Source organism: Octodon degus, unplaced genomic scaffold (genome assembly GCF_000260255.1).
Source record: "Octodon degus isolate 3935 unplaced genomic scaffold, OctDeg1.0 scaffold00079, whole genome shotgun sequence".
NCBI lineage: Eukaryota > Metazoa > Chordata > Mammalia > Rodentia > Octodontidae > Octodon > Octodon degus.
In genome coordinates this window covers 10,455,614-10,465,880 of record NW_004524655.1, presented here as the reverse complement: position 1 = coordinate 10,465,880, position 10,267 = coordinate 10,455,614, and the positions used below count along the sequence as shown (strand labels likewise).

At 48.3% G+C, this 10,267-nt stretch overlaps 1 protein-coding gene and 1 pseudogene across 1 annotated transcript in view; one reads left to right on the top strand and one right to left on the bottom strand.

Moving 5' to 3' along the window:
* LOC101584179 overlaps nt 1–170 on the bottom strand; it is a 4,748-nt pseudogene extending 4,578 nt beyond the window's left edge.
* The window catches only part of Bcr (BCR, RhoGEF and GTPase activating protein), a 162,826-nt gene continuing 152,559 nt past the window's right edge, over nt 1–10,267 (top strand). Inside the window, exon 1 of the mRNA XM_004636328.2 lies at nt 1–1,453. Within this exon, the coding sequence (XP_004636385.1) occupies nt 169–1,453 (1,285 nt within the window). The 5' untranslated portion in view covers nt 1–168. The remainder of the gene's footprint in view (nt 1,454–10,267) is intronic.

Genomic DNA, 10,267 nt, shown 5'->3' with positions numbered 1-10,267 from the left:
GCCTCACCTGCCCAGGGAGGGGGCGGGCATTGTTCGCCGCCGCCGCCGCCGCCGCGCGGGGATATGGGGGCCGCCCTGCGTCCTGGGCTGGGCCTGACGGGGTCGCCACACCGCCACTGAGGCGGGCCCCGCGTGCAGCCGGGCGGCGCAGGTGAGACCGGCCGCGCCATGGTGGACCCGGTGGGCTTCGCAGAGGCGTGGAAGGCGCAGTTCCCGGACTCGGAGCCACCGCGCATGGAGCTGCGCTCCGTGGGTGACATCGAGCAGGAGCTGGAGCGTTGCAAGGCCTCCATCCGGCGCCTGGAACAGGAGGTGAACCAGGAGCGCTTCCGCATGATCTACCTGCAGACGCTGCTGGCCAAGGAGAAGAAGAGCTACGACCGGCAGCGGTGGGGCTTCCGGCGCGCCGCGCAGCCCCCCGACGACGATGCCGAGCCTCGTTCTCCCACGCCGCGCCCGGCGCCCCCGCCCGCCGACGGCACCGATCCGCCGCCTGTTGAGGAGCCCGAGGCTCATCCGGAAGGAGAAGCGTCCCCAGGTAAGGCCAAGCCGGCTACCGCACGCAAACCTGGGGCTGCTGCCCCCGTGGATCGAGACGACCGAGGGCCCTCCACCAGCGTCGCGGCGCTGAGGTCCAACTTCGAGAGGATTCGCAAGGGCCATGGTCAGCCTGGCGCTGCGGACCCAGAGAAGCCGTTCTACGTGAACGTTGAATTTCACCACGAACGCGGCCTGGTGAAGGTCAACGACAAAGAGGTGTCCGACCGGATCAGTTCCCTGGGCACCCAGGCCATGCAGATGGAGCGCAAAAAATCCCAGCAAGGTGCTGGATCTGCCCTGGGGGATGTGCCCAGACCCCATTACCGTGGGCGCTCCTCGGAAAGCAGCTGCGGCCTCGACGGCGACTATGAGGACGCAGAATTGAACCCCCGCTTCCTGAAGGACAACCTGATCAGTGCCAATGGTGGCAGCAGACCCCCTTGGCCCGCTCTGGAGTACCAGCCCTACCAGAGCATCTACGTTGGGGGTATGATGGTGGAAGGGGAGGGCAAGGGCCCACTCCTGCGCAGCCAGAGCACGTCAGAGCAGGAGAAGCGTCTCACCTGGCCCCGCAGGTCCTACTCCCCCCGAAGCTTTGAGGACAGTGGAGGCGGCTACACCCCGGACTGCAGCTCCAATGAAAACCTCACTTCCAGTGAAGAAGACTTCTCTTCTGGACAGTCCAGCCGAGTGTCCCCGAGCCCCACCACTTACCGTATGTTCCGGGACAAGAGCCGCTCCCCCTCGCAGAACTCCCAGCAGTCCTTTGACAGCAGCAGTCCCCCAACACCTCAGTGCCAGAAGCGCCAGCGGCAGTGCCAGGTCGTGGTGTCCGAGGCGACCATTGTAGGTGTCCGAAAGACTGGGCAGATCTGGCCCAGTGATGGGGACAGCACCTTCCATGGAGATACAGGTGGGTACCTGGTGCCACTCTTGGTGAGGACAATTACATTTAGGCAGAAGCCTCTTACTGGGAGAGAATACCAAAGGAAGTTTCTGAGGAAAAAATCGGTAGATATTTCCTTAAATGATTTTCAAGTGCCTTTGTGGCTTATGGTTCATCTTGCGCCAGAGCTAACTCCACCCCTTCTTCCTGAATGCAGATTCTCAGTGTTTGGCATGGGATTTTGTTGGGAAGGTTGGTCAGGTGGATGACAGGTGGCTTGTTCCTTTGGTTGTTTAGTGCTGTACTGGTAGTGAAATCACATGTGTCAGGAAAGAGGTGCCCTGCCCTGTCCAATGCTCCATGTTCTCTACAATGATAAGTAAAGCCAGAGTCATCTCTGCCGCCTCGGCCAGATCCTTTCAGTGGAGACTGATCTAGGTTTGGGACATCCTCTGCCACTGCATCGTTTTTTTTTCCTAGAGAAGTTACATGACACGTTTGGGAGCCCAAGACGTGTTAGCTGTTTCCAGGCCTGGAAGTGTCAGGTTCCCTTGTTAACAAGTCGGAAGAGGTAAAGATTGGAATTGGAAGAAAGTCAGGCGACACCTAGTTCTGACTCACTGGGTCCCTGAAAATCAACTAGGTGAAGATTTTATCTGGGACTGAAGCAGAGCCGCCGTTTTGATCTGCCTGGCTTTGATAGTGTCACCCATTCTTTTATTTATTTATTTATTTGTGATACTGGGTATTGAACTCAGGACTCTGTGCTTGCTAGGCAAGCACTTATTCTACTGAGCTGTCTCCCCGGCCGTGTCACCCATTCTTACCTATACAAACCTCTGTGCGTGTTAACCCACCCTACTTTCTAATCCCTCATTGTTCTCCTGCCTCTCAGTCTACTCAAGGATTAGCACCCACGTGTGCTTATTTATTTTCACCTCTCAATCTGTAGTCTGACCCCAGCTGTAAGATTGAACCTATTGCACAGTAACTTCTGTGTTGTGTACAGAGGCCGTGAAGTGTTTGGGAATGAGTTTTAGGATCCGGACACAGTTTGCATTTGGGGTAAGAGGAGCAGGGTAGGCTGGTGGGTTTGGGTGGAGTGGGAGTCTGAGGCTCCTGGGACTCTCCAAGTCCTGTTTCCAGTTGGTCTGATCCGTTTTTCTGCTTCATTGATTTTTTTTCTTTTTCTGCTGATGGAGTTGCTTGTGCTGGGTTTGTTAGAATCCTCTTGAAACAAGTGAGGCTATTTTTGGCTCTGTGGAGCTGCCTTTTTGTGCTCAGCACTCTGTGCTGTTTGTTTTAGGGACCTGCCTGCGGCCTGGCCCAACTGGAGTCCTGAAGTCCTTAGTGGAGGGATGAGAAGCTATAGTATTCAGAGGCTTGCTTTGCAGGCACATCAGCGCCTTCGGGGTCTGGAGGATTGCCCTGTGGTTAGTGGGCACCGGCTGTGTCCTGCCAGCTGTTGGCTGGGGGAACTAGCTTGAACTGGTCCTCAGGACTTTGGTACAGGAGCACTTTTTTATTTTTTTTTTTTTATTTTTTATTTTTTTTGCAGAACCAGGGATTGAACTCAGGCCCTTGTGCTTGCCGGGAAGCGCTTATTCCACTGAGCCATTTCCCTGACCCAAGCACATTATTAATAAAGGAAGAAAATAAGGTTTTGCTAAGACCTGCAGTCTGAAGTGATACTCTCTTGCTGGCAGAGAATTCTGAGTTTCCAAGAAGTCAAGCCTGGCCCTTCCTGCAGTTCCTATACATGTGGCCGAGTTGCCCACCCTCATCAAACTTTCATGTATTTATTTATTTATTTGGTACCGGGGATCAAACTCAGAACGTTGCCCTTGACGGGCAGGCACTAACGCTTCTGAGCTATATCCCTGGCCCCTCTCATCAAGCTTTAAGATAGTAAAAATTAGGAGAAAGTGAGGCCCCGAGAAGAAGGACATGGTAGATTCTAAGAAACAGCTCAGAGATTAATTTTATAACGTTTAGAACTTCTTGGATCTTTCACTGAATGTCTTCAAGGCCCCATGTATTCCCTATTAGGTTTCGTTTCTTCTGTCAGATATGTTTAGTGTTTAAAAACTGAAAGGTTAGGACCAGCCAGATAGCTCAGTGGATTAAAGTGCCTACTCAGGCAGACGTGGTGGGGGAACCTCTCAGCTTGCCACGCCGGCTCCGCCCCCAGGGCCCACTGAGACAGCGAATGAGACTGGGCATGGTGGCACACACCTGTAATCCCATCACTTGGGAGGCCAAAAACAGCAGAATCCCTACGAGTCTCATCTGTGTAGTAAGACCCTGTACTAACTAACTACATAAAAAACAAAACACACACACACACACACACACACACACCAAAAGGTTTTAAAACAGCTGACTGTGGTGGCACATGCAGCAGCCAGAAGAAGGTTGGGGCAGGAGAATCACCGAGAGTAGAGTTCAAGGCCAGCCTGAATTGCATAGCGAGACCCTGTCTCAAAAAAAAAGAAACTGCAGTATTTTCCAGAATTTCTTTCTTTCTTTTTGTTTAGGTGCTGAAGATTGAACAGAGGACCTTGACACTGAGCTATATCCTCAGTCCTCTTCTTTTTTTAATTTTGAGACAGGGTCTCACCAGCTTGCTGTGCTGCCCAGGCTAGGCTTGAGCTTGTCATCTTCCTGCCTCAGCCCCCCAGAGGGATGGCATTATTGGAGATGACGGGGTGCTGCCTTGTCTGGCTAGTTCTTTATTATTCTAGACAATTTTTCTAGAATACTTTTAGGTTCACAGCAAATGTATATATGGGTACCGTCTGCCTTACCTCATCTGTGATGAATATTGTCACCATCTGAACACACACCTACATTATCCTCCAAGTCTGTAGCTCCCCTTAGGGTACATCGTATGGGCTTGAGTCCTTCTAGGTTTTAAAACGCCTATTGTTTAGCCCCAAAAGCCTTTGGACTCTGTTCCCAGCAGTCTCCTTTGACATTTGGCCATGTGTGACTGGTAGGGAGCCCACACTGGCTTGGCCATCTATCTCTGTCTGGACTGTTTGCTGATGTTCTTTAGCTGGCTGTGGGGCCTCCTGGCTTAGAAAGGAATAATGAGGAAAATGACAGCGTGGAAGAAGGTGCAAGTGACCCTGGTCTTCTACAGTGACAAACATGGTAGCTTGGCTCCCATAACTTCAGAATCCTGCTGGATGAGTGTGCACTGATATATAAGCTGAAGGCGGCTGGTGCTGGTGATCAAGGGAAGCAGTTGAAGCCATCATGTTTTGCTGTGCGCTAGGCATGGTGCCAGAGCCCAGAGTTCTTTCTTTATCTGATAGTGGACTACCCATTTACAGTTTAAGGATGCCGTCAGCAAGTGCCAAAGCTGGGATCCTATTTTGCCTTGTCTTTGAGGCAGGGTTTCATTATATAGTTCAGGCTGATGTTGAGTTCACTGTGTGGCCCAGGCTGGCCTTCAACTCACCACAATCCTCCTAACTCAGCCTCCCAAGTGCTGGGATTACAGGTGTGTGGCACCATGCCCAGGAAGCCCCAGTCCTTCTGGTACATGGTGGCCCTGCAGTCTTCTTGCTGCCCCGCACTTCTGCTAAAAAGCATGACTGGGTTGGTGCAATGTCCCTCCAGCTCTGTGCACCCAGTGCCTGCCCCTCAGGTGATAGATAACAGATGGCCCTGAGTCCTGTCCTTTGCAAACCCTGCCGTTGGCACAGTGTGGGCTACAGAGGAGAAAATGCAGCCGTTAGCAGCCTGGAAATTAAGACTGGGTTTGGTGGTATGTGCCTGTCATCGCAGCTCTTGGGAGGCTGTAAACAGGCGGATCACTATGAGTCTGATCTAGTAGTGAGGCCCTGAACACCCTCTAGACCCTCCCCTAAAATACAAAAAAAAAACAAAAAAAAAGAAGAAGAAGCCTGGAAATTAGAGAGAAGTATACACACACATGCCTTCAGAGGGCAGTTGGATTGGGGAACCTTCTAGCTTCTTTGGTTCATTAGCAGAAATGCAGTAGCTGAGGGTAGGGGCAGTAGCTGCCTGTCTGAGAACTACCTACAAAGGCTTGGGGCCATCCGTGCTCACCTCCTGTTACTCCAGACTGTGCAAGTGTGTGATCTTTAATGACAAAACACATAAAAATCTACTGTTTTAACTATTTGTTGAAATACACAACTTAACCCATTATAACCATTTTTTAAATTAATTAATTGTTTAATTAATTTTGGTGGAACCACGGATTGAACTCAGGCAAGTGCTTATTCTACTGAGCCATCTCCCCTGCCCCTATACCCATTTTAAAATTCTGAGTTCTATGGTATCGACTACATTCATGTTGTTTTGTGACTGCCTGCTCTACCTACTTATAAATGTGTCTTCATGTTCCCCAACTTGAAACTCAGTTTCCATTCCCTGCCCCTGGTACTTGGTTTGTTTTGGTGGTTTTTTTTTTTTTTTGGTTTTGGTTTTGGTTTTTTTTGACAGAACCAGGGATTGAACTCAGGCCCTTGTGCTTGCTAGGCAAGCACTTATTCTACTGAGCCATCTCCCTGGCCCCTGCCCCTGGTCCTTGGAAACCACTTTTTTTTTTCTCTATAAGTTCGATAGCTCTAAGTACCTCTTATCAGTAGAATCATACAGTTTTTTTTTCTTTTTGTAACTGGCTAATTTCAATGAATATAATGTTCTTGGTTCATCCACATCATATCACGCATGAAGTGTTTTTGAGCATGGGAGTTGGGTGTATGTCCAGGTCTCCTGTGTCAGCATTCCGTGTAGCTCTTATAGGAAGCTCAGCTCCCTGGGAAGTAAGCATCCTATTGACTGTATCTGTCCCTTCCTCTTTTATCAGTGTCCTTTCTCTGGCAAGGGATTTCAGGGGGTAGAAGGTCCTTCCTTCTTTCAGGTCGGAGGATTTTGTGATTCGTACCACTAGTCCCTGTGTCCTGCTCTGTCCTTTTCCATGTATGGGGGTGTGAGAGAGAATGTGTGTGTGTGTGTGTGTGTGCGCGCGCGCGCGTGTGCACATGCATTTAACCTAGGGCTTTGTGCATGTTAAACACATGCTCTTTTCATTGAGTTACAATCCCAGCCAGATTCTTTTTTTTTTTTGGTGGAACCTGGGTTTTGAACTCAGGCCCTTGTGCTTGCCAGGCAAGCGCTTATTCTACTGAGCCAATTCCCCGGCCCCTCCAGCCAGATTCTTACCTCTTCTGTTTCCTAATTGCCCCTTACGGGAGTTGCTGTCTGTCCTGTATTTTTTCTCTTTTATTGAACAGCCTCATTTGCCTTTTAAATTCCAGAGATGTGGTGACAACAGGATGGTTACTACTTTGTTTTTCCCTTAGGTGACTGACTGGATAGGTAGTTGGTTTGAGTAAGTAATTGTGAGGCCATCAGAAGTCACCCAGACTTCACATTGGCCTCGTCATTGCGCTTTTAGAGTTTTGTGGCTGCCTCTGGATTGGCTGATGAGCAGGAGACTGAGTGGACAGATCTGACAGGATAAAAACAGTCCAGAACAGATTTTTACAAGGGTTCTATGGCTCAGGAAAGTTGATGGCTCCGTTCACTTGAAAGTGTCTAGAGCATGTGCCTGCTTCTTTCTCTCTTTTGCCTCATTTGCTCCTGACTTAAGAATCCACATTCCCTTCCTGGAGTTTTGTGGGTGGGAGGGCCTGTGTGTGTGACTGCCATTCCCACAGGACAAAGATTCCTGGCAAGCAGTATGCTCAGGACCCAGAAGCATGGAGTCCCTGCTGCAGCTCATCCTTGTGGTTTGAAAAGGCTCCATGTTCAGAGTAAGTAAGTGAATGGGCCTCTTGGAGGCATTGGCAGGTTATCAAGTAGTAAATCTGAGGTTTGACTGAGATTACTACTGCTTTTTTGGATTAAGGTTTGAGGGTCAGTGTGCATTACACTAGCCTAACTGGAAGAAAGGAGAGAAAGGAGGGGAGGGGGTTGAGACAGGGTCCCGCCTCAATTGCCCAGCCTGGGCAATTGTGATCCTCCTGCCTCGGACTCCCTAGTGCTCAGATTATAGACTGAGATTACAGGTGTGCACCACCATACCTGACTGCCCATTGGAGTTTTCCCTGTATAACATACAACTGTTTGGCTTCAAGGAGTGATGTTTTTTCTTTGAAAACTGTAGTTGTTGGAATTGAAGTTATAGATACAGATATGTTTATTTAAAGGTCTACATAATATAAAATGTAGCATTTTAATTTTGTGTGTGTGTGGTGCTGGGGAGTTGAATCCAGGACTGTGCACTTGCTGGGCAAGTTCTCTGTTGGGCTATGTCGCTAATCCCCATTTTAATGATTTTTAAGTGTGGAGTGCAGTGGTATTAAGAACAGCATGTTGTTGTGAACCATCACCACCATGTAGCTCTAGAAATGTTTTTTTTTTTTTTTTTTGGTTCTGGGATTGATCCTGGGCCTCACACGTACTAAACGCACGCACTCCGGTTGAACTGCATACCCAGTTCTAGCTCTGGGGCTTTTTCATCTTCCAATACTGAAACTTTGATACCAAGAGTGATAACACCATTCTTTCCACACCCAATTCCTAGAAGCCACCATTCTTTTTGTCCCTATGACTTTGCCTATCTTAGGTAGAAATGGAATCCTATAAAATTGTCCTTTGTCTGGTGTCCTTCTGTCAAGTGTGGTTTTCACGTTTCCTGGGACAGTACTGCTGTACTTCACTCCTCATCACTGATCGTAACAGAAATGGTTTTCTATAGGAAAACATCTATTGGCGATGGTGCTTATTTCCTTGGCTTACTTGCCCCCAGACTTGAGGGGGCTTAATGTGGTAGTAATGCCGGGGCTGCCCCATAACTACCACTGACGAGAGTGCACTAAACAGTAGTTTATTTTCTCACACTTTTGGAAGTTCAAGAAAATCAGGCTTAGTTGTCTCTCCTTGTCTTACAGATAGCACTTTCTTACTGACTCTTCACATGGTGTTTCTTTGCTGGTACCTCTTTGGGTGTCTCGATTGTTCTGTAGTTAAAAAGACACATCAAGCCGATGTGGTGTGAACTCCTGTAATCCCAGCACACTCAAAATCAAAGGCGAACGGGTCACAAATTCATGTCCTGCCCGCACAGTTTAACGAGACCCTGTCTCTAAAGGCTGGGGATGTAGCCCAGTGAGAATGCCTTGGATTCGGTTCCTTGTACCATGAGGGGAAAAAAAGAGCCATCCATTAGATCAGATTAGGCCCTACCCAGTGACCTCAATTTTAATGTAATCACCTCTCAGAAGGCCCTATCTCCAAATACAGTCACAGTCTGAGGGACTGGGCTTCAGGATTTCACCATGTGAAATTTGGAAGGGTACAGATTAGTTTGTCATACTCAGTGAATATTATATTAGGCACCATAAGAAAGGGCTTCAAGGGCCAGGGACATAGCTCAGTAGAATAAGTGCAAGGTCCTGAGTTCAATCCCCGGTACCGCAAAAAAAAAAAAAAAAAAAAAAAAAAGGGCTCAAAACCAGACATGGTGGTGCACACCCTTAATCCCAGCACTAGGGAGGCTGAGTCAGGAGGATCACTACGAGTCCAAACTGCAAACAAAGCGAGAGATCCTGTATCAAAAAGAAAGGGCTTCCATTGGCAGAGGAGGAGGTGGGGAGGAGAGCACTAGGGCTGGGCTCCTTGTCTTTTAGGAAAAGATTGGGTGAAAGCCTTATTTAATGTTAGGCAGCATGGTAGGGCTGATAGGATACAGGTGTCCGGACACCACAAGCTAATTCTTTATGAGGTCCCGCATATCACCGAAAAGCTCTTGTCTTTGGGGAAAGGCTTATCACCAAGGGCTTTGTTTTTTGGTTTTTGGTTTTTAACCAACCAACAAAAACTGAACCTTTGGAATGTTAAAGGATGTTCTACTAACTGGATCATTCTTCAACTACTGTTTATTTCTTGTTAATTTTGTGTTTTCCTTAGGATGAGGATACCCGTAAGATCAGAGCAGAAGGGCCGGGGAGATGGCTCAGTGGCATAAGTGCCTGCCTGGCACATACAAGGTCCTGAGTCCGATGCCCTCACCAAGAAATAAATAAAAGATACGAGCAGAGAGCGTCCTGCTTACTGTAGTGTGTCATCAGATATGCCATCTTCTGGGCCTTCTGACAATGTTTGATGATGCTTCTGAATGCATTTATGTCTTTTTTTTTTAATGTATTTGGTACAGGCTCTACACTATCTCGCTATACAGATCAGACTCATAGTGATTCTCCTGTTTTCACCTCCCTAGCGCTGGGATTACAAGCATGTGCCACCATGCCCAGTCTCAGTCTCTGTCTCAGCACGCCTCGGGGACAGGGATGGCACTGTAAGCCTGGGATTGAACCTGGCCGCTGCACTCTGCCTCAGCAGGTGCTTTAGTCCACTGAGCTATTTGGCTGGCCCTGTCTGTGTTTTAAGCGCTGTGTTTGAGGACTAAAGAGAAAGTGGGACTTTATCTTGAAGATTCTTATTTGCTCAGACCTCTCTTCTGGCTACTGATCACTTAATTTCATCTAGTAAGTAGCTGTGGATTTTCTAGGACTTAATGATGTAGGTGCCCCAGTGAAGCTTTGGTGATTAATCTGGCTGGTGAGTAATTGATCTTTCTTTTTTCTATATTCTTCCCTTTTTAAAATTTTATTTATTTATTTATTTTTGGCAGAACCGGGAATTGAACTCAGGCCTTTGCACTTGCCAGGCAAGCACTTCTTCTACTGAGCCATCGCTCTGGCCCTCTTGAGCTGTATTATTAAGTCTTAGAATTTACACTTTAACACAGGAAAAGGTTTCTTATAAAAGTTACATATAAGGGAAAGGCTATGAAAA